This window comes from Sus scrofa, chromosome 2, assembly GCF_000003025.6.
Source record: "Sus scrofa isolate TJ Tabasco breed Duroc chromosome 2, Sscrofa11.1, whole genome shotgun sequence".
In the NCBI taxonomy this organism is placed as follows: Eukaryota; Metazoa; Chordata; class Mammalia; order Artiodactyla; family Suidae; genus Sus; species Sus scrofa.
The window spans coordinates 303,836-329,798 of record NC_010444.4 but is presented as its reverse complement, the minus strand read 5'-3'; the positions used below and the strand labels follow the sequence as shown (position 1 = coordinate 329,798).

At 61.4% G+C, this 25,963-nt stretch overlaps 2 protein-coding genes across 6 annotated transcripts; one reads left to right on the top strand and one right to left on the bottom strand.

Moving 5' to 3' along the window:
* LMNTD2 (lamin tail domain containing 2) lies at positions 17 to 6,157 on the top strand. 4 transcript variants are annotated; one of them, XM_021082547.1, is made up of 13 exons: positions 17 to 1,533; positions 1,902 to 2,067; positions 2,156 to 2,308; positions 2,711 to 2,798; positions 2,908 to 3,063; positions 3,248 to 3,319; positions 3,406 to 3,494; positions 3,809 to 4,110; positions 4,480 to 4,585; positions 4,692 to 4,875; positions 4,959 to 5,078; positions 5,159 to 5,799; positions 5,897 to 6,157. In XM_021082547.1, the coding sequence occupies exons 2-13, from the start codon at positions 1,922 to 1,924 to the stop codon at positions 6,117 to 6,119; spliced, it is 2,280 nt and encodes a 759-aa protein (XP_020938206.1). In that variant the 5' UTR covers positions 17 to 1,533; positions 1,902 to 1,921; the 3' UTR covers positions 6,120 to 6,157. The 4 variants fall into 4 exon arrangements, with proteins under 4 accessions (XP_020938206.1, XP_020938208.1, XP_020938205.1 ...); XM_021082549.1 differs by having other exon boundaries at positions 17 to 2,067; positions 5,159 to 5,648; positions 5,747 to 5,799; XM_021082546.1 differs by having other exon boundaries at positions 17 to 2,067; positions 5,159 to 5,648; positions 5,747 to 6,157.
* Positions 6,098 to 25,963, bottom strand: LRRC56 (leucine rich repeat containing 56). 2 transcript variants are annotated; one of them, XM_021082551.1, is made up of 13 exons: positions 25,752 to 25,963; positions 23,153 to 23,226; positions 22,528 to 22,715; positions 20,226 to 20,313; positions 19,580 to 19,640; positions 10,720 to 10,816; positions 10,440 to 10,640; positions 9,589 to 9,772; positions 9,081 to 9,257; positions 8,936 to 9,000; positions 8,631 to 8,773; positions 8,277 to 8,410; positions 6,098 to 7,023 (listed from the first exon to the last, which is right to left on the bottom strand). In XM_021082551.1, exons 3-13 carry the CDS (start codon positions 22,702 to 22,704, stop codon positions 6,734 to 6,736), a joined length of 1,617 nt encoding a protein of 538 aa, XP_020938210.1. In that variant the 5' UTR covers positions 22,705 to 22,715; positions 23,153 to 23,226; positions 25,752 to 25,963; the 3' UTR covers positions 6,098 to 6,733. The 2 variants fall into 2 exon arrangements, with proteins under 2 accessions (XP_020938210.1, XP_020938209.1); XM_021082550.1 differs by lacking the exon at positions 25,752 to 25,963 and adding an exon at positions 25,273 to 25,434.

The following is a 25,963-nucleotide window of genomic DNA, read 5'->3' as shown; positions in this document are numbered from 1 at the left end:
CCCATCCTCCATTGGCTCCAAGGCGCGCACTGCCCGCCCCGCGCCAACGCCCATTAGCCACCTACTCCGTGCCTCGCCTCGGGCCCTCCCCATTGGCTCCCCGCCCGCCCCGCCCCCGGCGGCGCCCAGGTGTGGGCGGGGCTCCGTGGCGCCGAGGGGCGGACAGAGCCAGGGTACAAACACTCCAAGTCCGCGGACAGCGCGGAAGAGTGTCTCAGCTCGCCATCGCAGGCGGCTCACGGGGCAGGTGTCTAACCCCGCTCCCCAGCCGACTTCCACAGAAGCCGCCCAGTCTGATGAGTCTCTCGCCTAGAAGGGGGGACGCCGGCCTGGGACTGCGGTTGAGCCCAGAGTGAGAGGGGCTGCGGGGCCAGAGCCGCCCCTATCTCTGCCCGATAGGCCAGCGTCGGAACGCACAGGGGTCTGGGGAATCCTAGCGAGGGGGAGTGCAGCTGGTTGGTCGCAGTCGTCACCTCCAGGCTGACAATCCTAGCGGGGGAGGGGGCGGCCCTGAGGTTTCCCGGGACAAAGGCCCTGGGCTCTTTGTCTGAGGCTACTTCCCCCAACCCCTTCCTGCCCCCAGTGGGGCCCAATGCCTGCCCTTGCTCTGGACACATTCTTCTGCCAGGCCAGCCCTGCTGTCCCACCAGGAGACTCCAAGCCTGGGCAGCAGCCAGGGCCCCTCACTCTTTCAGTGTTCCTTACGCGGGCCAGCAGTGAGAGCGTTTAGTCTGTACCGCCCCAATTAGACTGAGCCATAGCAGAGGAGGGGTGTCTTCTGTCCCACCACAAGCTCTACAAGAGCAAAGGCTGAAAGGTTGAAAGTCTGAATGAATGAAAGTAGGGTGACAGTGGGGGCAAAGACTGGAGGGCATGGGTCTGCGACCTCACTTTGTCCTGGGCAGAGGGAACAATTGCCATTGTTATGCAAATGTCCCCAGGGCTCTTTGTGGTGGCTCAAGTGATGGAGGTGGATGGAGGGGTGGGTGAAGCTTCTGTCTTGGGGGTTAGGCAAACAGCCGCTGAAGGCAAAGAAGCCGAGGGAGGTGCTCAGGAGGGGGCCCACTGCCAGTCAGAGCTCAGCCACCTCTCACCCAGGTTCTCAGGGCTCCACCCCATCCTCTCCCCTACCCCGTTTGCTCAGCCCCCTGAGGTCCACATTCTCAGGAAGCCCATCCTGCTGGCCCGTGGACACACAGCGCGTCAGTGGCCCCAATACCCACTGATCACCACAGTCAGGCCGTAGGGTGGAAGAGGGTTTGTTGGGGGTGTTGGGCTGAGTGGGTGACCATAACAGGCTCTCTCGGTCACTCTGTCCCCTAGGCCTGCTGAGGTTAGCTGGGCAGTAGGTCAGCCTCTCACAGCTTCTTCATGCTGAGCCAGGACGTGGGCCCAGGGTTCACCCAGGGCCCTGGTCTGGGGTCTCCCTGGAGGCTCCTGGTAACAATAACCCCTCCCCTCGTGGGTGCTGGTTTCCATGGCAACACTATGGAGCCTCTCTCTCCCCAGGCCCACTTGGATTTCAGGCCTCAGGTGAGTGCTGGGGAGAGGGCCTGAGGGGACAGGGATGTCACTGGCAAATTTCGAGCACCCCTGGGGACCCTCGCGCTAGGCTGAGGGGCAGGGCCTCAGGGCCTGGAGAGCAAAGGTGATAAGGAATGTGTGAACACCCAAGTGATATTCCTAGTCAGAAACACACAGGTGAGGACACCCGCGTGACTGGCAGTCTGCTGTCCTATAGGGCAGAGCCCACCCCCACACACACGCCTCAGTGCGTAAAGCCCTGCGAACCAGCCGTGCTGTCTGGGGCTGTAGTGCAGGCCCATGTGTGTATGCCCATGTACCCAGGGGTGCCCACGCACGGGACATGAGACACATAGCCCCACTACCCCTCCTCTCAGCAGCCCCACAGACATCAAGGATGGCCCCTACGTCTTGTCAGGAGGCTGAAGAAGCTGAGGAAAAGGACCTCCCAGCCCTTTCGGACCCTCCAGCTGGCCCACCTGCAGACCACGTGGCTCCTGCGTGCCCTCAGGACACCAAGCCCAGCTTCTCCGTCAATCTGCAGTAAGGAGGCAGGGCGGGGTGCTCAGGGCTTGGACTGGACCCGCCAGACAGCGAGCCCAATCAAATGGGAGGGACTGTGGCATTACAGGGTGGCCCCAGAGTCCCTGGACCCCCACACCCTGAGGCTGCTGTGGAAGCAGTGGGAACTAGAGATCCAGGCCCTGCGGTGGGCCGTCCAGAACCACCAGGATGCCCGGCGCTGCCGTATCCTGCAGGAAGTGGCTGGGCTTCCACCAGAGAGGTCAGCAGGGAGGTGCTGGTCCCCCGGCCCACACCCCTCCTTGTCCCCTGTCCCTAACTCTTGGTTTATGTCTGACTCCAACCTTAACCTTCGAACCTGACCAAGGCTCCAGTCTGACTCCCCAGCACCCGACCCTCACGCTGACCTTTGCCCGGTTCCTTATCTGGCCCGGATCCCTCACCCTAATCTACTGAAAACCCACCCAGACTCTAGCCCCGCACATGTTCCTGGGTGCTGAACCCAACTGGACCTCACCTCTGACCTAGACCTCTTCAGGGCCTGCCCTGGCCTGGCCCGGTTGCACTCTGTGCCCTCAGGCCCCCAGCGACGATGAAGAGAGTCCCCTCGTCCCCTCCCTGGCTGCTGACCCGAGCTGGCCGCTGAGGTTGCCCCTCCCCCCAGGAGCTCGCGCAGTCGGGAGAAGATCCTGCAACACCAGGTCCAAAAGCTGATGCTGGAGTTGAAAGAGCAGAAGGAACAGGCCCAGCTGGTGAGGGGCGGGGGGATCGGGGAGTGGGGCTTGGGACCCAGGCTGGGCTGAGGCTCAGGGACCAGGGTCTGGAAAAGGCCCTGCCCACCTGTGGGCCCTCCCCCAACAGGAGGAGGTGCACTTGGAGGAGCGGCTTCTGCAGGCCGGGAACACGCTGCAGCAGCTGGAGGCTGAGCTGCAGGCCTTCCAGAAGTCCTGCCTCCTGCAGCTGGCCCGCTCCTCCTGGGTGGGCCGCATTCTTCGATCTTCCACAGGCAGTGTGGAAGTGAGTCTGTGCCCTGGGGCCCCACCCTGCCAGCCAGCCCACCTGCCTGCCTGGGAAACCTGCCCCTCGGGCTGCCTGGAGGGCACCTCAGGTGCTCGTGGGGTCAAAGCGGAGGAGTTGTGTTGGGCAGAGGAGGGCCCTTCACCCCAGCTCCGGCCGGCTGGTCTCCTGTCCTCTTTGGCAGGTGGTAACGGCAGAGACCCTGATGGACCCCAGCGACTTCTCTGAGAGCCAACCGGCCCCCGCTGCTGGGGAGGTAGGCGAGGCCCTCCGGGCGTGTTCTTGGCAGGAGGGGAGGGTCCTGCAGGAGGGAGGGTCACATGCCTGTGGCTCCCTGGCCAGGGTTTCCGGCTGGAGGATGTGGACTGGAACAGCATCGCCCACCGGTACCCCAACCTCTTCACCGACTTTGAGTTCAACACAGATCAAAAGTAACGCCACTGGGTGGGGACTCCTGGGGACGAGGGGAGGGAGGGCTTGCCTTGGCTGGTGTGGACCACCCTTTGGTGTCCCTGGGACAGGTCCCTCCAACCCTCCAAACGTCATTTCTCTGATCTGTAGGGTGGGGTTAGGGATGAAGGGCAAGGGCTCTGGGGCCATCTCTGTCCAGCCATGAGCCCTTTTCCTCGGCCGGGCCCTAGGGACCATGGCCACAACTTGGTGTGCCCTGCTCCCCTTATGGAGGTTGGATGGCCTGGGGTCCAGGAGCTGAAGCCATGGACCGTGAGCTGATCTTGGCCCGCAGGCACCCCCGGGCCCCGCCACCCCCACAGCTCCCACCAGCCACACCATCTGACCAGCGGAGCTCCGAGCTGTGCTGTCGGCGCAGGGAGCAGCGTCTCAAGAGTGTCGAGTGGAGCTCCCCACCCTTGGGTGGCACCAGCAGCTCCGGGGGTGCTGGCTCCGACTCCAGCAGCTGCGGGCCGGCTGCACATTATCGTATGCAGAAAGTAACTGGGGACCCTCCCCGGGCACCAGGCCACACTTCCGAGCAGATGGAAGCACGGGCACAGAGCCTCTGCGGGGACAGTCAGGCCCCATCAGAAGGTGGATGGGGGCGGTCTCCTCTGGTTACTCCCCCCTGCCGGGCTGTGATCTCTGCCACAAGCCCTAAAGGCCATCCCGCAGCCTTCACAGCAGCCCATCCTGCAGCCTTCACAGCAGCCCAGTGTGAGGTGGTTGGGGCCCCTCCGCCCCATCCCTAGGGTGTAGGTGGTTTAGGAGGACTCCTGCCACTGCCCCCGTGCTCCGGCTTGAATCCCACTCTCCTCAAACAAGTACTGCCAGCCAGCCCTCTGCTGCCCTCAGCTGCCAGGGTCCAGCTATCCCTCCTGCCTGGGATCGGCCTCACACAGACCCTCCGGGTGCTGCCAGCCAGGTTTGGATGCTGCTTATAGGGTCTCGCCTCCCGGACAGGCCGTGTCCCTCTGGATCTCTGGAAAACGCACTTAGACCGACCACGCATGACAGTCCACTTGTCCCGTGAGGATCCCCACCTGCAGCATCCTAGGACCTACCCAAGGTGAGGCGGGGACCTACCCCAGGGTGGGGGCCCAGGGGTCTCCTAGTGGGACCACTCGGGAGGGGCTGAACGTCTAGGCACAGCGCCCCTGCCCGGCTCTGCCCAGACCCGTGGGGCTGAAGATCGCGGCAGTGAGCCGCCACCAGAGGTTCGTGCGCATCCTCAACCAGTCGCAGGAGGAGACCGCCGATCTGGGTGGCTTCGTGCTGCAGCAGCTGGTGCGGGACGTCCCTGTGTGCATGTACCGCTTCCCACCCAGCACGCTGCTGGCGCCACGGCACCACATCACGGTGCGCCCCGCTCCCTGCCACCCTCGCGGCCCCGCCCTGGCCCCCTGCTGGTGCTCACCCGCCGCCCCCTGCATCGTCCCCAGGTATGGGGCGAGGCGCCCAGCAACACCAAGCAGCAGCAGCGCTCCTCCCTGGGCAGGAGGCCCGTCCATTTCCACTCCAGCCGGAGCTGCGTGACCCTCCTCCTGAACACCCAAGGCGAGGTCAGTGCGGATCCGGGCGAGGGGAGGGCGGGCGGGCCTTGGGGGGTGAGGGTGAACACGCGCCCCTCACGGCCCCACAGGTCCTCAGCCAGCACCAGGCCCCGTACAGCGTGGCCCCCGACTCGAGAATATACGCTGACAACACCGACTTGTCCATCGATCGGTGTCCTTTCTCAGAGGAGGCTGGGCCCGGAGCCGAACTCACGGAGCAGCAGCCCCAGCTTCGAAACGCGCGCAAGGGTCGGAGGCTGGAGGCTCGGCCCAGGCGTGGGAGGCCGGGGTGCGGATCGCGGGTCTCTCAGTCCAAACGTGTTCCCCAGGACCTGACTCTTGGCAAAGACGGCAGACCCCCTCCCAGGACTGTCCCCACCTCCCAGGCCCCGGTCTCCTCCGGGACCACGCCCTCCCGCGGACCGACTCTGTCCTTCACGACCCGCACCCCCCACCCGCACCCCAGGACGCGGGTCGAACTGCCCCGCCTGAGCACCGGCCAGCCCCTCCGCCAGCGGGAGGTGCCAGCGCGGCCCGAGGGCGTGGCGAACCGCCCGGAGCTCCTGCCCGCCCTCCCGGGTGAGAGCTCGGTGGGGAGCGCCGCGGAGAGCGGGGCGGACGGCCAGGAGAGGGCGGCCGGCCGACCCCGCCCCACCATCGTCCACGGTCCCCCACAGAGACCGGGCTGGGCCCCGAGGACCGCCAGCCTAGGAGGGAACGCAAAGTCCGGGTGAGTGCAGGCCGGCGGGCGTCGGGGCGGCCCGGCCCCTCCCGCTCCTCCCCAGGCCCCGCCCCCAGCCGGCCCCTCTCAGGCTCCGCCCCCCCAGGTGTGTCGGAAGCGCGTGGACCGCGGCTGTCCCATGGTGGCGCTGTCGGTGCAGAGCACGGCCGAGAGCAGGTTCGGCTTCCGCTTCCTCAGCTGCCCGCCCATCACCGCGGACTCTCTACGGCCGGTGTAGGGCCCGCGCTGCGCGCCGTCCCGGTGACTGTAGCGGGCGATGCGGGGAAGAAAGCGCGGAGGCAGGCGGTGCCAGGTGCATAATTTATTGAACCCACGCCGCCTACTAAGTAAACCGCGTTTCTGTACACCTGAGAGTCGCAAATGATTCGTTTGGCCAGTTCCCTCGTTTGGCCTGCCCCGCGAGGAGGGAACTGGCCGCCGGGGGACCCGCAAGTCCACCAGGGATGGGAGGCCTGGCCACACCCAGGCTGGCCTAGGGCAGGCGCCTCCCCTCCCCGCGGGACCGCGGCAGCCCCGCGGTGGTTCAGCGCCCTGGGACAGCCGGGGGGCCGGCCTGGGAATGGACAGAGCCCAGCTCCAGCCTCCTGGGCCTGGGACCAACCCACTCTCATCCAGACCTGTGCCTCCTGAGAAGGCCAGGCCGCATGGAAGAGGGGGCCAGCTGGGCCTGAGGTGGGGCATTGGGCTCTCCCTCTGCCTACCCCTGGCGGTCCCAACGCCTGACTTCCCTCCACCAGGAGGGTCCTCTCCTGGGCCAGGCCCACTTCCCTCCCCCACACTCACCCAGATGCTCCGGGATCTGTGAGGCCAGGGTTCACATGGTGCTCCCCAGACCACACTGGGGCCACTGGCCACAGCCCAGGCCGGCCTGGCAGTGGGTGGGGGTTGGCGCTAGGGAGGGATTGGGCTGTGGTGATGGGGTTCAGGTGTGACACGCACCGGAGGCCAGGGGTCTGGCAGCTGGATCTGGTGCTGGCTTTGGGCCTGGACATCCTCTGGCTCGAGGGCTGGGGCCTGAGGCCACCTCCAGGGCTCTCAGGGCAGTCACTGCAGCCAGCCCCTGACCCGGGTCAGACCCCAAAGTCCCCAGGGCCCTAAGCCGGCGCCCCCGGAACTGCAGATCTGTGGACCCCCAGCTGCTGCCCCTGTCAGATGACATGAGGGACTTGGGCGGAGAGGGGATCAGGCTGTAGTCCAAGGTCCTGGAAGTCTCTGGAAAAGAAGGACAGAGACAGCATGTCAGACAAGAGCCCCCGAAGAGTCACTGTTGGGGGAGTTCCCCACGGGAGCAGCTGCAGTGCCCGCTGTGGCTCCTTCCCAGAGGCCTTCAGCGCTCTGCTGCCCCTCCCGGGCTCCCCAGGGAAGCTGTGGCCCCTCGGCCCTGTGATCTCTGACCTTTACTTGAGCTGGACCCACCTCTGGGGGAGGCTGGGCTCTGGCTCTCGGTCACTGGGTCCCATCCCCCAGGGTGTGTTCACAGGCTAGTGGCCCTGGGCCTGTGCCCAAATCTCCCCTGTAGTGCAAGGCCCTGGCAGCCACCGGAGGGCACACTGGGTAGGTGCGGCCATGGTCACCTAGTGCCCACCTGGAGGTGGACTGGAGTAGGAGGCCCAGGCGCCCCTCCAGCCACACCTGCCGGCCGCCTGCCTGCTCTCCCTCCGCCCTCCACTAGGGGTCTCGAGCCCACCTTCCCCGCCCCGGCCCAGCCCCGGGCAGCAGCCAGCCAGCACCACAGAGCCCAGCCTGCCAGCTCCCTCCCTCCGGGCCCCCTTGATGCCCCCAGCCCTAACCCCACCGGGGACCATTCGGCCAGTCTTGGAGCCTACACACCTGCTGCCCCCAAGTCCCGTGCCCCCCTCCTCGGGTTTGCCCGCCCGACTGTAACGCGGGTCAGTTCAGACCCCTCCTCCAGGAACCCTCCCGGGCCCTTCAGGGGGAGGGCTCTCTCAAACAGTGCCTGCGTTCGCTCCACTCAGCCATGGTCACTCCGAAGGCCGTGTCCTCGAGGGAGGGCCTTGCCCGGCTTAAGTCTGTGTCCCAAACCCTGCACAGGCCCTGTCTGCCGAGCAAGGGCAGTACCCCTCTGCCTCAGTTTCCTGCCCAGCCGGTGGCCTTCCTCCCTTTGCTGGCCTGGGCCACGCTCCCCTGAGAACTTCCCCGTGGGCCCATCAGCTCACGGTCCTGGCCCCTCAGGGCGCCCACTCCTGGGACCACGCGCCCTTTCAGTCAGGAGCCCTCAGGCCTCCGTCCACACCGCCTGTCTCTGGAGGACCTTCTCTCTCCCGCCCTCATCCAGCCCTGGTGGCCTCATGGTCCCTGGGACAGGGGAGGGGCACTTAGGGTCGGAGCCTTTTGATTGTGAGCCCCCAGCCCCCTGGCATGCCCATCTTGGCGGAGCCTGCCTGAGGCACGGGCGGAGTCGATGCCCGCTGGTCTGAGGAGGTGTGTGCGGTCACTCTCCTTACCTGGGACCAGGCTCGGGGGTCTGGAGCGAGGCTCGGGCCCAGCCTCGTCCTCTTGTTCTTCAGGGGCCCTCTGGGGGCCCCAGGGGGCTGTGGTCCCTTCTTCTCCGGACTCCAGGCGCCTACGGGGAAGGGGTCTGGGGTGCGGGGAGGGAGAGAGGCTGCAGCCCTGTCCCTTCTTTGGAGCCAAAATCCCAAATGGGAGACTCTGACCCCAGCCTTGGGCTCCCGTGACCAGCCCCTCCAGCCACCTGGGGGAGCAGCAACCACTCAGTCAAGGCAGGTCCTGGACACAAGCCCCCTCAGCTGGGACACACAGGTGCTAGGGCCCGGGGAAGGGTGACAAGGAGCACCCACCGCAGGCGTGGCTCCCTCAAGGCCTGAAGCCCGGCTGAGGCCCGGAGGTCACGGCTGTCCACGGGGTCAGGCCTGGGGGTGGAGACCCCGGTGGCCAGGTCTTCTGGCCTGTGAGGGGGCAGCTTCTCTGGGTACACCCAGGCCTGGGAAGAGAGAGGGCGGGTTTAGGGGCACGGCTTGAGGGGGCTGGCTGGGCCGTACCTGGAGGCAGGAGGACTGAGCTGCGGAGGGTGCGGGAGTGCTGGGGGCTATAGGGCAGGGACCGCCAGGCCGGGACGTGGGCCCAGCTGTGGGGGCAGGGGTACCTGGCCCTGGTGCCGACGCTCCTGCAGGGCTTTGGTGGGGTTCCCGCAGAGGACCCGGCCGGCACCTGAAGAAGAGGGTGAGGCCAGACCTGGTTTGGGCTTGAGGGGCTCTGGGGTCAGCTTCGTGCCAAGGAGGGTCACTTACCGTGGGTGAGGTTGCTGGCATCATCCTCTGGGGCCAGGCCCTTGGGAAGAAGGTCTTCAGGCAGGGGACCTCCAGGGACCAGCAGGGAGAGGGGCCAGGGTCTGGGGACCCAGGGCTGGATCTCGGGGGGGGACAGCTTGGGGCCGAGTCTCCAAGTAGGGGGTCCATGGGGACGACCTGCCCACGGGTCGAAATTAGAGGTCACCAAGGCCCATGCCAGCCAGCCAGCCCAGGAGACCCCCACCTGAACTCTGTGCACAGAGGAGGGGACCCCCCCCCAGCATCTATGTGCCAAAGGCCCAGGACCATGGGGGGGTTGACCCTCCCCCCTGTACCCCCAGGTGCTGCTTGTAGGGAGGCTGCTGGCCTGAGGGCAGGTGGGCAGGCTGGGGACCCAGGATGCCCCTCTCTTCTCTGAGGGGCCTGTGGGTGGGGGCTGGGGCTTGGCAGGTGAGGTCTCCAGGCTGGGTGGGCAGCCCTGGCTGGGCCGTGGTGGCTGGCCACATACCCAGCCCGGGGTGCGGGCTGTCCAGGACACTGCCTTTCTTGATGGCCTGCTTCACCATGAGCCAGTCCTGGTCCAGCTTCCGGGAGGTCGGCAGGCCCGTGTGTGTGGCTGGCACCTCATCCAAGACCTGCAGCTGAGGGATGAGCTTCGTCACCTCTGCCCGGTAGTTGTAGCCTTCGGGCACCTGCAGGATAGCAGTGGCAGGCCTGAGTCCAGCGGGCCCGCAAGCCAGCAGGTCCCGGAGCTGCTTCCTCCACTCCCACTGGGGGGCAGGGGAGGGGAGCTGGGGGTTGATGATGCTGCCCCACTCTGCCCAGGCTGCGGGGCCAGCCTGGGTCACTCTGGGACCCGAGAGACTGTGGGGACCCTGGGCTCTCACCCTCCAGGCTCACCACCAGGGTCCAGTGGTGCCCTCTGGTCTGTGGAGCTGCCTGAGCTCAGAGCTCTGGCCCAGTGCAGCCACTGCAGCTGGGCAGGTGTGAGCCCGGGCTGTGCCTGGCCCTGGCGGGTGAGCGCGTGTCTGTGGGGCTGGGGAGGCTCTCTAGGGCCTGCACGGGGGTGTGTGAGTGTGTGTGTCTCTGCACCTGACTCTCTGTGGAGACCGAACAGAACACGAGTGGTTCTCCCTGGAAAGTGCATGGGCCTCGCGGGGCACACGCCTGGGCTGGGCTGGCATGTGCATGCGTGGCCCTTTGGAGTCTGATCCTGGCCTAGGAGGGCACACTGGCAGCTGCCGGGCCTGAGGTGAAGGAGCCCCCAGACGCAGTGGGTGTGCCCTGGGGATGGGCCAGGGTCTCCTGCTGCCTGGTTGCAGCCACAGACACCTCCCCGCCGGCACCCCCCACGCGCACCGTGTCAGCGGGGCCGGGACCTGGCCGCAGGCACACGGGGTTGCCTTCTAGGGTGAGCACGGCCAGCCGCGGGCACAGCTGCAGGTAGCTCAGCTGCCCCAGGCCCTCCACGCAGTTGCCTTCCAGGTCCAGCACCTCCAGCTGCTCCAGCAGGCACAGCGGGCTTACGTCTGCGATGCCGTTGTAGGAAAGGTAGAGCTCCTGGGGCAGCAGGGCAGGGGTCAGGGACTCAGACAGGCCCCGCCCCGGCCCCGCCCCGCCCTGGGTGCCGCAGACCCACCTTCAACTCCGGGAAAGAGCTGATGCCATCCAGGTCCGCCAGGCCGCAGCGAGCCAGCCACAGCACCTGCAGGCGGCCCAGGGCCGTGCCCAGGTCCCTGCAGAAGGCAGGGTCGGCTGGTCAGTGCTCTCCTGGGGTGGAGGGCCGTGTCTGCGGCGTGAAGGCCCCGTGCCGTGCCATGCCTCGTGCCACCAGCCACATCAGGCTCTCAGGTGCAGGAGCAGGTGTGACTGTGGCTTGTGGTGGTCTCCAGGCTGAGGAAGGGGCCCCCTCCTTCCCCCCCGGCCTTGGGCAGAATGTCCATCCCAACCCAACCCTGGAGGGCCTGGGCCTGGCACGGGGTGCTGCCCTTGTGCCAGACAGCTGCAGTGCCGGTGGGCTAGATAGCTCCTTCCCCCATGGGGTCAGCCAGGGTGTCCTTCGAGATGGGCTAAGCCAACTGTCTTCCCTGGTCTCTAGTTCATTCAAAAATGTTGGCTGGGTAGGAAATTCTTGGCTCGTACCTTCTCTCCACTGGGCTGTATAGACATCATTTTGCCGTCTCCTGACTTTGAGTATTTCTACAGAGAAGTCTGAGAAATACCTTTTATTTTTCTTTTTATTCTTTTTAGGGTCACACCTGTGGCATAATGCAGGAGGTTCCCAGGCTAGGGGTCGAATCAGAGCTGCAGCTGCCAGCCTACACCACAGCCACTGCAACTTGGTTTCTTTTCTTTTTTTTTTTTGTCTTTTCTAGGGCCGCACCCGTGGCATATGGAGGTGCCCAGGCTAGGGGTCTAATCGGAGCTGTAGCCGCCAGCCTCCGCCAGAGCCACAGCAACATGGGATCTGAGCCCCATCTGCAACCTACACCACAGCTCACGGCAATGCTGGATCCCCAACTCACTGAGCGAGGCCAGGGATCAAACCTGCACGCTCATGGACACTAGTTGGATTTGTTTCCACTGCGCCACGATAGGAACTCCTTTTTTTTTTTTTTTTTTTTTTTGTCCTTTTGTCTTTTTAGGGCCGTACCCGCTGCATGTGGAGGTTCCCAGGCTAGGGGTCTCATCGAGCTACAGCTGCCCGCCTATGCCACAGCCATGGCAACGCCAAATTGGAGCCGCGTCTGTGACCTACACCACAGCTCACAGCAATGCCTGATCCTTAACCCACTGAGCAAGGCCAGGGACCGAACCCGCAACCTCATGGTTCCTAGTCGGATTCGTTTCCACTGCGCCACGACGGGAACTCCCTATTTTTTTCTTAAAGGCAGTCTCGGTCTCTTCTCTGGGTGCCCCCAAGGCTGTCTTAATCCTGAAGTCCGGTGACTTTATTGGGGTGTGTTTCAGTGTTGGCAATTCAGTTTCAATTTTTTCTTTCAACCTGTGGATGAAGGTCTTCTTTTACATCTGACAAGTTTTCTTTAGGCTACAAGCACTCGTTCTGTTGTTGCCGTTTGCTTCAGCAGCCATTAAATTGCGCAGGTGCCAGGCCTCGGCCATCCGCCCTCTGACTCTGGGATAGTTTAAACTCCTCTCACGGAGAATTGGTGTTCCTTTCCAGCACCTCATCTTCCTACAATCTCGTCCTTGGTTTTCCTGCAGTATTTCATTCCAGCTTGTCTTCATGTCCGTGGTGGTGGTGTTGTTTCATTCCACTTTTTCTGGTTTTTTTTTTTTTTTTTTTTTTTTTTTGCCATTTCTAGGGCTGCTCCCACGGCACATGGAGGTTCCCAGGCTAGGGGTCAAATCGGAGCTGTAGCCGCCCGCCTCCGCCAGAGCCACAGCAACGCGGGATCCGAGCTGCGTCTGCGACCTACACCACAGCTCACGGCAACACCGGGTCCTGAACCCACTGAGCAAGGGCAGGGACTGAACCCGCAACCTCATCGTTCCTCGTCGGATTCGTTAACCGCTGAGCCACAACGGGAACTCCTCATTCCACTTCTTTTCAGAGTCTGCATACACCTTTCTCCTTGTGGCTTGTGGTTCATCCTGAGATGCAGGGCCCGATGTGGCTGCAAGGGGGACAGGAGCCTCAAGCTGCCTTTGGATGGCCGCATGCCCCACCGGAAACAGGGGATCCTATTACCATAGAGGGATACAGACTCGGAAATAATTAGCAGATTTGGCTTCATCTCAGATTAAATAGGAAAATTACAAAATACTTAGAGCTGATGACAAAAAGCAAAGTGTACAAGAGTTCCCATCATGGCTCAGAGGTAGTGAACCTGACAGGTATCCATGAGGACGCGGGTTTGATCCCTGCCCTGCTCAGCGGGTAAAGGATCCAGTGTAGCTGTGAGCTGTGGTGTAGGCTGCAGATGTGTGGCTTGAATCTGGCGTTATTGTGGCTGTGGTGTTGGCCAGCAGCTGCAGTTCCGATTTGACCCTGGCCTGGAAACTTCCATATGTCACGGGTGTGGCCTTAAAAAGACAGCGACAAAAAAAAGCATACAAAATTTGTGGAACCCTGCCTAAAGCTGCACATAAAGAGAAAGTAAGAACTTTAAATATATGCATCAAAAAAGTGAAAGAATTAGAACCATTAAGCTAAGCACACAGCTCAAGGAGTCAGAAAAAAGAACAGCAGCAAATAACAAAAAGCACCTGACGGAAAGATATGATCATGAGCAAAAAAAAGCTAGTAATAACTGGAGAAACCTCAGAGAGGATTAGGAGCCCAGGGCTGATTCTTTAAAACTTAACAGACCACATCCTCCGGCAAGACCGACCACGGATGAACAGGTGCGCAGGGCACCCACGGCATGGGATTTAAAAAGAGGAGCAAGTGCGGCCAGAGCAGCCCTTTACAAGCACAAAAGGTCATTATGGACAAACCCCAGGCCGACATTCTTGAAAACCTAGACAAAGCTGGTACCAAAGGAAAGGAAAGTTGATGGCCACTGAAGAAACTAAATGGTCCTTACCCTCCTCGCCCATCCCAGCCAGGTCCCCGGATAGCGACCAGTTTTAAAAGTAAGTTCTGTCACAGAATAGACAATCTCGGTCTGCTACGATAATTTCTGGTTTGGGAAGTTTCAAAAGTTAAGCAGTTGAGGAGACCAACAAAAGGGAGGAGGCCCTGTGAGTCAATCTTTGATTCCCGGACCAGAGACGTACCCGGTGGGGCATTAAAGGGCTGTCACTCATGAAAACAGATGTGAAAACTGATAAGCAAATGTTGTAATGTCACAACGATTTTAAAATAATTCATGGGGTTCCCAGCAGGAACAAATCCGACTAGTATCCATGAGCACGCAAGTTCGATCCCCGGCCTTGCTCAGTGGGTTAAGGATGTGGCGTTGCCATGAGCTGTGGTGTAGGTTGCAGACACGGCTCAGACCTGGGGTTGCTGTGGCTGTGGTGTCGGCCGGCGGCTACAGCGCCAGTTTTAACACCTAGCCCGGGAACCTTCAGACCTAAAAAAAGACAAAAAATAAAATAATTTGTCAAGTAGAGTTACTGAAAGGATGTAAGGATGAGTTAACCCTGAAATCCATCAGCGGAATCCAGCACATGAATGGACCAATAGAGAAATATCATTTTGTGATCACGTCAACAGACACATACGCACTGAGATCAGAAACAAACCAAAGTGCCTGCTGCCGTCATTGCCTCTGTCTGACACTGTGCGGGTCAGCAGGTCCCGCCGAAGCAGCGAGACAGAGGAAGAAGCAGGAGGATGGGAATGAAAGCCGGCGCTTGAGACTTGCCGATGATGTGGCCATCAGTACAGAAATGCAAGCGAATTCACACAGTAGTTGAATTCTGGAGTCCGGTTGTGGCTCAGTGGTTAATGAACCCAACGAGCATCCGTGAGGACACGGGTTCGATCCCTGGCCTCGCTCAGTGGGTTAAGGGTCCGGCACTGCCGTGAGCCACGGTGTAGGTCGCAGACACAGCTCGGATCCCATGTGGCTGTGGTGGAGGCCGGTGGCTACAGCTCCAATTGAACTCCTAGCCTGGGAACCTCCACATGCCACAGGTGTGGCCCTAAAAAGACAAAAAACAAATCATTTGGCGATATTGCTGTAAGTATAAAGCACAGGTACAGTATTGTCAGAGGTGACAGGCTCGTTTATAAAAATCCATAGTTTTACCGACTTAAAAAAATTGATTCTAAATCAACACAGTGTTGACGTTTGCAACTATCAAAAAATAACACGAACAGGACCTCATGCGTGATTATTAAAATACTGTAAATGTGGGATTAATTTAGTTCTGGTTTCAGGGAGTCCTACCTTCCAAGGAGGATGGCATCCCGCCCTGTCCCAAGGGGCAGCGGGGTGCAGGTGGGGTTGCTGATTGATCCATGCCCATCATGCCCCCAGGCCCCTGCTCTGGGCCGGTGTACGAGAGTGTATACACAAGGAAGCTCTGGCCAAAGAAACCCAGTGAGAAGGCTGGGAACCTTCTCCCTGCTCTTCTGGTGCACACCGGAGGGCACAGTTCTGTTACGGGATCAGTTGTGCCCCTTCAAATTCATGTGTCAGAGTCCTCACCCCAGGACCTCAGAATGGGACCTGATGTGGAAACAGGGTCTCTGCAGACATAGGTCACTGAGATGAGGTCACACTGGAGCAGGGCCCTGATCCAGTACACAGGTGTCCTTATAAAGACGGGCACTTTAGGAGTTCCCGTCGTGGCTCAGTGGTGAATGAATCCGACTAGGAATCATGAGGTTGAGGGTTCGATCCCTGGCCTTGCTCAGCGGGTTAAGGATCCCGCGTTGCTGTCGCTCTGGCGTAGGTCGGTGGCTACAGCTCCCATTAGACCCCTAGCCTGGGAACCTCCACATGCCACGGGTGCAGCCCTAGAAAGGACAGAAAGACAAAAAAAAAAAAAAAAAAAAAAAAAAAAGGGGGGCGCTTTGGACATGGACTCAGGAAGAAGGCCGCTGGGCATGAAGGTGGTGAGCCTGCAGGCCGAGGAAGGCCAGAGACGGCCAGCTTCTCCCAGGGCGAGGAATCGGGGGTTCTCCCTCCGTCTTCGAAGGAACCGATACTGACAGGGGGCCTTCTGATGCCTCGGCCGTCTCGACTTGCGGCCTCCAGACCTGCGAGCGGTGATCTCGGCTGTGCCAGCCGCCTGGCACCCGGGGCTCGGCTCAGCGACCCCCGCAGACCAACTCACGCCCTCAGGCCACCAGTGTGGCTGCAGCAGCCCCAGCCTGGTGAGGGGACCTGCGTGGGACACAGGGTCACACCCTGCAGGACACCCTCGTCCACGCCAGAGACGGGGCTTCTCACCGGCTCTGTTCCCTGATGGATCTTCCGTGCTCGGGACAGGTTTGGCCCATGATCCTGTCACACTGAAGGGGTGACTAATTTCTCCCTGCTCAGGAGCTCAGGCCAGGTGGACCCAAGTTTCTGCAGCTTGCAGTCAAAAGCATTCTAACTTTTATAGGAGAACAACTTTACGGGGGAAGTTTAAAGACTCTACTGAAAAGAGAACAGATGAATGGAAAGTTATACCATATTCAGGGATGTACAACCTAAAAATTAACCCAAATTAGCGCGTGAATTTTGATAACCCACCCCCGCCGACTCCAGAAAGACGATGGTGCGTGAAACCCACCAAGATGACTGTAAAACTCAAATGCAAGAGTGAGGGTTCAGAGCAAACTCTGGTTCAAAAGGAGACGCGCACCCCGATGTTCACCGCAGGACTGTTCGCAACAGCCATGGCAGGGAAGCAGCCTAAACGTCCACGAACAGAGGCGTGGGTAAAGAGGATGTGGCACACACATACCATGGACGAGCACTCGGCCATAAAAGGATGCACTGATGCCATCTGCAGCAGCACGGAGGGACCAGGGATGTCACATTCATGAAGCGATTCAGACAAAGACCAATGCTGGGATTCCCGCCGTGGCGCAGCGGGAAGGGTGGCCTCTCTGGAGCACCGGCACGCAGGTTTGACCCGTGACCTGGCACAGCGGGCGAAGGATCTGCCCTGACCACCGCTGTGATGTGGGTCACAACTGTGGCTTGGATCTGATCCCTGGCCGGGGACCTCCATGGGCCACAGGGTGGCCACAAAGAAAAAAGAGACCCATGGCACTTATCCGTGGTATCTAATAAAAATGATACAAAAGAACTTATTTAAAAGACGGAAACATGGGAGTTCCCGTTGTGGCGCAGCAAAAACGAATCCGACTAGGAACGATGAGGTTGTGGGTTCGATCCCTGGCCTCGCTCAGTGGGTTAAGGATCTGGCTCGGAATCTGTGTTGCTATGGCTGTGGTGTAGGCTGGCAGCTGTAGCTCCAATTGGACCCCTGGCCTGGGAACCTCCACAGGCCGCGGGTGCGGCCCTAAAAAGACAAAAAAAAAGATGAGGGCATCAGATGTTATCACATTAACACAAAGCCGTACGGATGAAGAGCTCAGAACGGGAGGCCCTGCGGGTGGCTGGGTAGCCGCCGCCGGCAACCTGCCTCCCCACGCGGTGGCGCACAGGCCTGGGCGCACCGCAGACCGCGGGCCACGGCGAAAGCTCCCAGCGGAGTCAGGCGCAAGCCCCGACAGTGAAAGGCTGACAAGCGAGACCCCAAAAGCCGACAGGGGAAAAGGCGGAAAAGACCCTGCAGTGTGGCCCAACTTCCTAAGCTCGCCCGGAGCTCCAGGCGGCCGGGCTGGCCCGCGCCAAGCGGGGCGCGGGGGCGGGGCGCGGGGCGCGCGGAGCCTGCCATCGCCGCCGCTGCTCCGAGAACCGGGGAGCCAGCGAGGCAAGGACAGGACCCCGCCCGCCCGCTCTCAACGGTCCCGAGAACTGCTTTCGTCGGGTGTGACGATTTCCACGTGAGGTGGTGAGTTTTAGAGACGCTCCTGGTGGTTTTGCGCACGCGGCGCTCCTGGCGGAGGCTGCGCCAGCGTCTTCCCGTCAGCGATGCCTTCGGGCCGAATCCTCCATCAGCCGCCGATGAGCGGACGGCAGGGACGCTCCGGGTTTCCCTTCCAGCCTCTGCGACTCTCTGCTTAGCGGCCGCAGTGTCTGTGTCAGCAGCTAAGCTCTGATACCACTGGGACGGTCCCGTTTCATCAGCTTTCTTCTACAAATGTTTATTCCCTTTCGCTTCACAGACATGTGCAAACACGATGCGGGCAAGTTTCAGGATTCCACAACAGAAAACTTCACGTTTCCTTACACTTTTCAGGGCTGTTATCAAGGAGCAGAACACATTTTCATAAAATGTATGTATGACTCCTTTTTCTTGGAATGGATTTTTTGTTTTATAACTATTGTGCTTTGTTACAAATGTGCATCCTGTTTATTTTTGAGCTTACTTTTAATTGGTATTTATTTATTTTTTGGCCACACTCACACCATGTGGTCGTTCTCCAGCCAGGGATCGAACCTGCGCTGCTGGAGCCACCAAGCTGGCCCCGGAACCTGCTGCGCGGCCGCAAGGAACGCCATATTTAGCGTTGTGATGCTTTCCACTTCCCTTCATGGTTCCACCCTTTATTTTCCCTATTTTCTGTGTGTTTGTACTGTTCTTTGAGCTCACGTGTAAGCCTTGGTAGTGAAGGAGTAAATGTGATTTTCCATCTCCATCGCCTATCGCTCTCCCTTGTGCGCGGGCTCAGGGCCTGGGCAGGAGCCCTGGCGGCTGGTGTCCACCGGGGGTCCCTGGCTTCATCTCTGGCTGCGCCGGGGCCACTCAGTCTTGGATCTCTTTTGTTTCCATTTCTAGTCGCTCAACTGTCGTAGCCAATTCTTCTTGCTGTGTGTCTGCCAAGCAGCAGTATGAACAGGAGACACCACCAGAGGCTTATAAAGGTCTTAATAATACCTTTACCATCTCGTCTGGAAATGACCGGACACTTACAGCCCACTTAAAACATCAGGAGGGAGTTCCCGTCGTGGCGCAGTGCTTAACAACTCCGACTAGGAACCATGAGGTTGCGGGTTCGATCCCTGGCCTCGCTCCGTGGGTTAAGGATCTGGTGGGGCTGTGAGCCGTGGTGTAGGTCGCAGATGCAGCTCGGACCCGGCGTTGCTGTGTCTGTGGTGTAGGCCAGCAGCTACAACTCTGATTCAACCCTAGCCTTGGAACCTCCATATGCCGAAGGTGCAGCCCTAAAAAGGACAAAAGCAAAAAAACCACAAACAAACAAAACCATCAGGAGGACTTTCTAGAATTGGGACTGGATCCTGCTGCCTTCGATGGCTGCCTGGCTGCAGTGTGTTCCTGAAACCCATTTTGTTCCAACACCCAAAGAATCTCTGACATCACTTGAGCTTTGTTCTTTCCAGCCCAGTGAGGTAAACGAAACCTCAATCTGGCCTCGGTTTTCAATTTCGTCTTTTAAGTTAATTATTAAAATGCTATTGTGTCTCACAGAGCAGGGGCACTGGGGTCTGGCCTGCTCAGCGGCGGCTGTGCCCATCTGCTCTCCTCACTGGCACAAGGGTTGATGGTGACCGGTTTGACCAGGCAAGCTCCCGGCCCCCAGAGCAGGGACACTGCCCTGGGTTGCAAGGAAGGCGTGAGAACGCCCAAAACCCCCAAGCCTTGGTTGGTGTGGAGTCGCCCAAGCTCGCCGACTGGGGATCCTTTGCCGAAGGGCAGTGGGTGCCTTTTGGGCACCACAGAAGGTCCCTGGAGACCTCGTCAGCCACACAGCCTGATGCGAACAGCCCAACCCTGACTGCAGGCTCTGGGCAGCAATGGTCACCCTCAGCCCGTGCCTCCAACTGACCAGGAGTGGGTGATGCGACACGTGTGGCACAGACTCAGGCGGAAGGGTGGGCATTAGGGCAGGGAGCTGGAGCCAGCAGGATTCCCAGGGAGCCCTCACCCCCACCAAGCTCTCCCCCAGCCCCTGCAGGGCCCAACCAGGGCAGGGCAGGACCCCCGAAGGTGCTCACCTCAGAGAACCCAGGCAGCTGCCGTTCAGCTTCAGCTGGCTGAGGTTGGGCAGGTGCACCCCTGTGGGGCCACAGGGAGGGCTGCTCAGCCTCAGGCCCTGCCCCCGGCCCCCGTTCCAGCCCACTCCTCTGCACCCCTTGGCCCCCGCTACTCGATGGCTGCTCTGAGGCCATCAGTGTCCAAACAAGACCCATGGCAGCCTTGGGGCCATGAATTTCACAGACCTGCAGGGCCAGGTGCAGAAGGCGCCTGAGAGCACAGGGCCACACAGAGGCCCGAGGCCACTGGACTCCAGAGGGTGGGGAGCCCCACTGGCGTGGGTGTGGCCACAGCTTGGGTCTTGCCCCCAAGTCACCTTCCGTAGCACTGCAGGCACCCCCAGACCAGAGCTTCCTCCATTAGCTCACATGGGGGTTCCAGAGCTGGGGAACCCCAGCCAGCATCCCTGGGCACCCAAAGCCCGGGAGAGGGCTTTTGAGCTACTGTCTCCCTTCAAGAATGGGCACTGAGATTGAGGCCTCCGTCCCTGGAGAGAGGGGTGCAGGGGTCACAGACCAGAGACTGGTGGGCAAGGCCAGAACAAGCGGCCCCTCTGAGAGCCGCCTGGCCGTGCTGGGGCGGGAGTGGGCAGGGAGGGGCTCTCACCGAAGTTCCCTAGGCTGTTCCTGCGGGTGTCCACGCACAGCTCCAGCACGCTCACCTGTCGGAGGTCACCGGCCTGAGCCAGGGCCTGCTGCAAAGGTCAGTGAGGAGTCAGCTCTGGGGACTGGGCAGCAGTCACACCCCCATCCCCTCGTGACAGTCCTGCCTTTGGCCATGAGGCTGGCACCGTCTCCCTGTCTCACCCCCACTGACTGCGCCCACGATCGGCTCTGGCTGGGCGATACGTGTGGTGGGACAGGAGCAGAGGTGGTAACGGCGTGTGGCTGGTGGTGCCACCGCCAGAGGAGAGCCTGCTCAGAAGGGTGCCAGTGTCCAAACAAGACCCATGGAACAGACCCAGCGCAGCTCAGAGCCTCTGCTGAGCGTGGCAGAGCCCGAACCTCCCTCAAACCTGTGGACGGTATGCTTGTACCAGCAGCCAGGGAGTCTGGGAGTGTCGGTTACACAGCAGCATTAGAGCAATAACTGACCCTTAGAAAGCTTGGGGCCTAAACACAGTGCTAATAGCTACCATAACAAGGAGTGAAAAATGAGACACTGGATTTGGGGCTGGAGGGAGGTGGCAGGGACATGAGTGTGACTGGAGCTGAAAGATGGAGACCCGTGTCCTGTGACAAGGGGATTTTTGGTAGAAGGGTCTCCTGCAGCATCCTGGACGGCAGAGAAGCACACAGTGAACTCGTGACGTTGGGGGAGAGCAAGATGTGGCAGAGTGAGCTGGCCATGCCTCACTGGTGAGGCACCACAAGAAGCGGCTCTAAGGGTTCCCGTTGTGACCTGGTGGTAATGAACCTGACTAGTATCCATGAGGATGTGGGTTCGATCCCTGGCCTCCCTCAGTGGGTTAAGGATCTCGCCTTACCGTGAGCTGCTGCGTATAGGTCACAGACACGGCTCAGATCCCGCGTTGCTGTGGCTGTGGTGTAGACCTGCAGCTGCAGCTCAGATTCAACCTGTAGCCTGGGAACTTCCATATGCTGTGGGTGCGGCCCAAGAATTTTGGCACTTGTGGGCTTGAAACATACACTGGTTTCTCAACTCAGATCAGTAATACACTAAGAAGGGCTTGGAATCAGAATGACCCAGGAAGGCTCAGCCTCGGGGATAAAGTTGGTTGCCACATGCTCCGGGTGGCCTGAGACTCCCCCCAGGTTCCAGTGGCCGAGTCTACAGAGAGAGAAATGCTTCAGAAATGACCTCCGGTGTGGCTTTGGGTGTGGCATGCACGGGGCTCACACATGTTGGAAAGCACGTGTGGTCTTGGCCTGCTGACAGCTGGAGGGCCCTGCTGGATGAGGTTGACCTTGGCCGTCAGAAACAGCAGTGTTTGGGCTGTGTTCGTACAGGCAGGCTCGCTCTCCAGCCAGCAGCTGGTGGAGAATGGGGAGGCCCCTGGCAGACAGAGTGGCTCTAATCAAGGCACGTCCCCAGCACAGAGGCCTGTGCAGCGGGTTGGTGGCAGGGGGTGGAGGGAGCAGTCCTGATGGTTGGATGCTGGACCAGCACCCTGTGAGCTGCAGGCGTTGGAGGCACAGCTGGAGAGCGGCACACACACAGGGCTTCCAGAGGCAGGCGGAGAGGGGCTGGCGGGCCCTTCCAGTCCCGTCCACCTGCAGCCACCAGGCCTGGACCTTTCTCCAGCTGGTCAGGAAGCGGGGGTCTCAGGCAGCCAGGCTCCCTCCAGCTGAGTGCTGGTGGGGTCCCCTCCCCGTGTGCCTCTCACCCAGTGCCAGTGTGTAGGGGGCTGAAGGGGCACTGGGGGAGCGCCGGGCCTTCAGTGTGGCCAGAAAGGGAAGGGGTCAGGCTGCTGGGAGGTACAGGGTATAACATGCTGAGGTGACTGGGTGGGAGCCAGCTGGGCCTCAGGGCAGGGGTGGTGACCCTGTACCCCAGGTTTGGGAGAAAGGCTTTAATGGTGCCCTAGACACAGTCGGTAGGACCCCAGGGCGCCCACATAGCCAGCCCACCCTTTGCTTCCTTTGCTCGTGGTTCATTTATTCTGTCGGTCATGCACTCTGATGGCCTGTCACCTTGTCTCCCACAGAACAAGGGGTTTTCTCTCTGGTCCATGGAAGGGTTCCTGGAACCTGGCACACAGTGGGTGCTCAGCAAATCTGTGGAAGAGCCTGGCTGGGGCCCTTCTGTGGCTCAAATGCCTGAGGATGTCTTTGTCACCAGCAGCAGGGTTGGCACCAAGGGAAGAGAAGGCACAGGGGACAGAGTGGAGCTGAGAGCATCTATCAGCCACACAGGCCCCCGCGGCCTGAGCCCCCCCTGCACTCACCAGCCGGGTGGGCGCCAGGTGCTCCTCCCCCAGCTGCTGGCTCTGGCCGCCCCCATGGCTGCCCCGGTCTTTGATCTGGGGGCAGGGGTTGTGCAGGCCCAGCCAGCTCAGCTCCCGCACTTGGACAGTGGCTGTGTTTGGCCGAGGCCCATGGGCCCTGTCCCAGGCCTGATCCATTCACATCCAACCTGCCAGGTGTAGACAGAGGGCACACCTGAGAAGTCTGCTCTTCCTCTGGTCCACAGCCCAGCTGAGACCCGCCCAGCCCTCCACCCTTCCTACACACAGCAAGCCTGGGAGGCTGCCTTGGCCCCAGAGGCTCAGCCTACCTGGTGGCCTTGCAGTCCCCTCCCTCAGCCTGGACTCACCCCCAACCCGGGCAGGCCACCCACCCCACCCTGGGTTTCTGCCGTCCTCAGGGCCCAGCGAGGGCTGCTGGGCTCCTGCCTCCACTCTGAGGCCCATGTAGGCTGAGAGCTGGGGAAGCTGCAGCCGGGTCACGTTTGCTCACTTGCCTGTGGTGACAGCAGCAAGCCTCTATCTCAGGCCTTGTGCTGTGTGGCCTTCTCCACCTGATGGTGTCCCAGTCTAGGGGGCCCCCCTCCCCACCCCTGCGGCCCCTCACCTGGAGGCAGCTGCCTTTTCCCACCGTAGGTCAAACATCTGGGCAAGAGGGCAGCATGTGGCCCCAAGCGGCACCTGCAAGACAGAGTCGGGTGGGCCTCCTGGCCACGCCACCACACCCAAGGGACCTGGGACAGGCTAGGCCAAGGTCACAGGGCCCGGAGGTGAGCAGCTGCAGGGGCGGTAGGGCCATCAGCCTTGGGGCTGGCCCTTAGGTCCCTTTGACCTCCTGATAGTGACCTGGCCTGGCTGACGAGGAAGACAGCCACGCGGGTGACCGATGTTGGGTCCCTCTTGGCCCTTCCAATGCAGATACCTGGCCTTCATTCGAATTCCCACTTCTCTCCACCCCACCTCCACCCTCTCCAAAGTGGGCCCTGGCCGGTTGCTCTGGACTATCCCCCTGTAGGCTGGCCTCCCTGGCGTCCTGTCCTCTTGAGTGTTACGCCCAGACCCCAGGGGAGGCTCGCCAGTATGTCTCAGGTCCACCTGCCGCACAGGCTCACCTGGCTCTGCTCCTCAAAGATTCGCCCCAGACCCTGGAATCATCTCTGGGGGTCGAGCCAGAAGTCTGCTGGGAACACCCTGGCTGCCCCGTCCCCCCAGGTCAGGGCCTTGCCGACCCCACCCCTGGGCTCCCTGTTGCCCTTTGCCCTTCCTGGATTTACATCCTTCTTTTTTTTTTTTGGGGGGGGGGTCTTTTTGCCTTTTTCGGGCTGCTCCCACGGCATAGGGAGGTTCCCAGGCTAGGGGTCTCATTGGAGCTGTAGCCACCGGCCTAGACCACAGCCACAGCAACTCGGGATCCAAGCCCTGTCTGCAACCTACACCACAGCTCACGGCAACGCCGGATCCTTAACCCACTGAGCAAGGCCAGGGATCGAACCCAAAACCTCATGGTACCTAGTCGGATTTGTTAACCACTGAGCCACAACAGGATCTCCTGGATTTACATCCTGATGAGACGGACCCTCCTAGTTGAGGGCTTTGCCCCAAGACAGCATGGGCTCTGTGTGGGGAGGACGCTCGCCTGCTAGGGCCAGTGTCCAGAACAGGGGCTCTAAACACTCCCCTAAAAATCAGCGAATTTGGCAGATGCAGCTTTTGGCCTCTGCTCTCATCTGTATCAGGCTCCTGGGGGTACACTCAAGCTTCTTCCTCTCCACCACATCCAGAGCCACCCGCACCCCGGCTGGGCTTTGATGAGGAGGCGGGAGTGAGGACTGGGCCTTGTGCTCCATGTCCCTTGTTTGGAAAGTGACCCTGCACCAAGGATCCAAGAAGGTTAAGGGCTTGCAGGGCCTCATGGAGTTTCTGGCCAGGATTTCTTTCCAAATGCTCCTCTGCTGTCGGCTCTCCTTCAGCTGGTGACAGGCCCCCAAACCTGGAAGGAGGGCCCCACCACGGGCCCCTGGGAAGAGGCTGCCCAGCTCCCCCGCCCCCCAGCTGCCAGCCCTGGGCTAAGGGGAAGGTGTGGGGGGTGACCGGGCTGTGGCCTCGGATGCCAGGGCACTACCCTCTTTCTCTGCGCCCAACAGCAGCTGCCCTGAGGTCCTGTTCACAGATCCAGAGAATGGGTCCTATCTAGCCCAGGGGCTTGGGCTCCTGGGAGCAGCGCCTGGGTGAGAGGCTGCGGCTTCCATCTAGACACTGTCCCCTCACACCCATCACTGGCTGGACCTGTCTGCCCTGGTCACAGCCCTGAGCCCATCCTGCCCTGCCGCTCCACGAGCTCCTGGAGCTGGACACCAGGGCGCCCTTCTCCCTCCACCACCTGGGCTAATGCCAACTCCTGGCCTGGCCTGTGGGCTCTTTGTGTCCCTCCACCCGCCATCCCTCTGAGGACAGGGCTGGCTCCCCTCCTAGTTCTCCACTCTGGAAACCCGCGGGCTCTGGGTCCCCGCGCAGGGCTTGGGGTCTCTCCTGTCCCGGTGACTGTGCACCCCTCAGAGCACTGGTCAGGGGATGTGGGCTGGGTCCCCAGGGGGCCAGACTTGACATCTGGGGTATTCCTGGGACCCCGCTGGATTTGCTGCTTCATCCTCGGCCGCAGTTTCTCCCTGGCACGGGGGAGATAGCTGGGCCTGCGGCCCGGGACCCAAAGGCGCCCTGGGCTCTCACCTGATGGGTCGGCCCGGTGCCCCCACCCCGGGGGCCTGGCCCTGGGCACCCTCCTCCGCCGGGCGCTCGCCTTGACTCGGGGTTGTTCTTCCGGCCTCGGGGTTGAGGGGCCCGGGCGCCAAGGCAACGGGGGCGGGGCCTCTGCTGAAAGTGCACATATTCATGAGTCTCGGGAACCTTCCAGGCTCCGCGCGGTCGAGCCACGCCCCCTTAGCAACGGTTGCTAGGGCCGGCGGCCAGGCCTGGCGGCCGCCCACCCGCTCGGGGGTTCGCGCTGTTCCGCCCGCAAGCGTGTGAACGCCCCTCGAGCCGGGAGGGAGGGTGGCGAGGTGAGACGCCACGGAGCTGGCGGGCGCAGACAGGCCCGGTGTCGACCCCCGCAAGGTGATCTGGGGTGAAGACTCGCGCCCACCTTTCTCTAGCGAGAGGCGCCCCTGTAGGGTCGTCCCTGACTGAGGCCCAGGCCCTGCGGGATTTACCTCCACCTGCCAGTGCGGCCGACGCCACGACAAAAGGGCGCGCTGTGGGACAGGACCCTCTGAAGACGAGGGAAATGCAGACCTGGACACCTAGAGGGGAGTCCAGAGTGTCCGCGCCGGCGAGGGACGCCGCCGCCCGTTTTCATTTGTCCGCCTTTACTTCGCGTCTACGTGCGTCAGGCACCAGCCGAGCTCTGTCGCCGGCGCGGCGC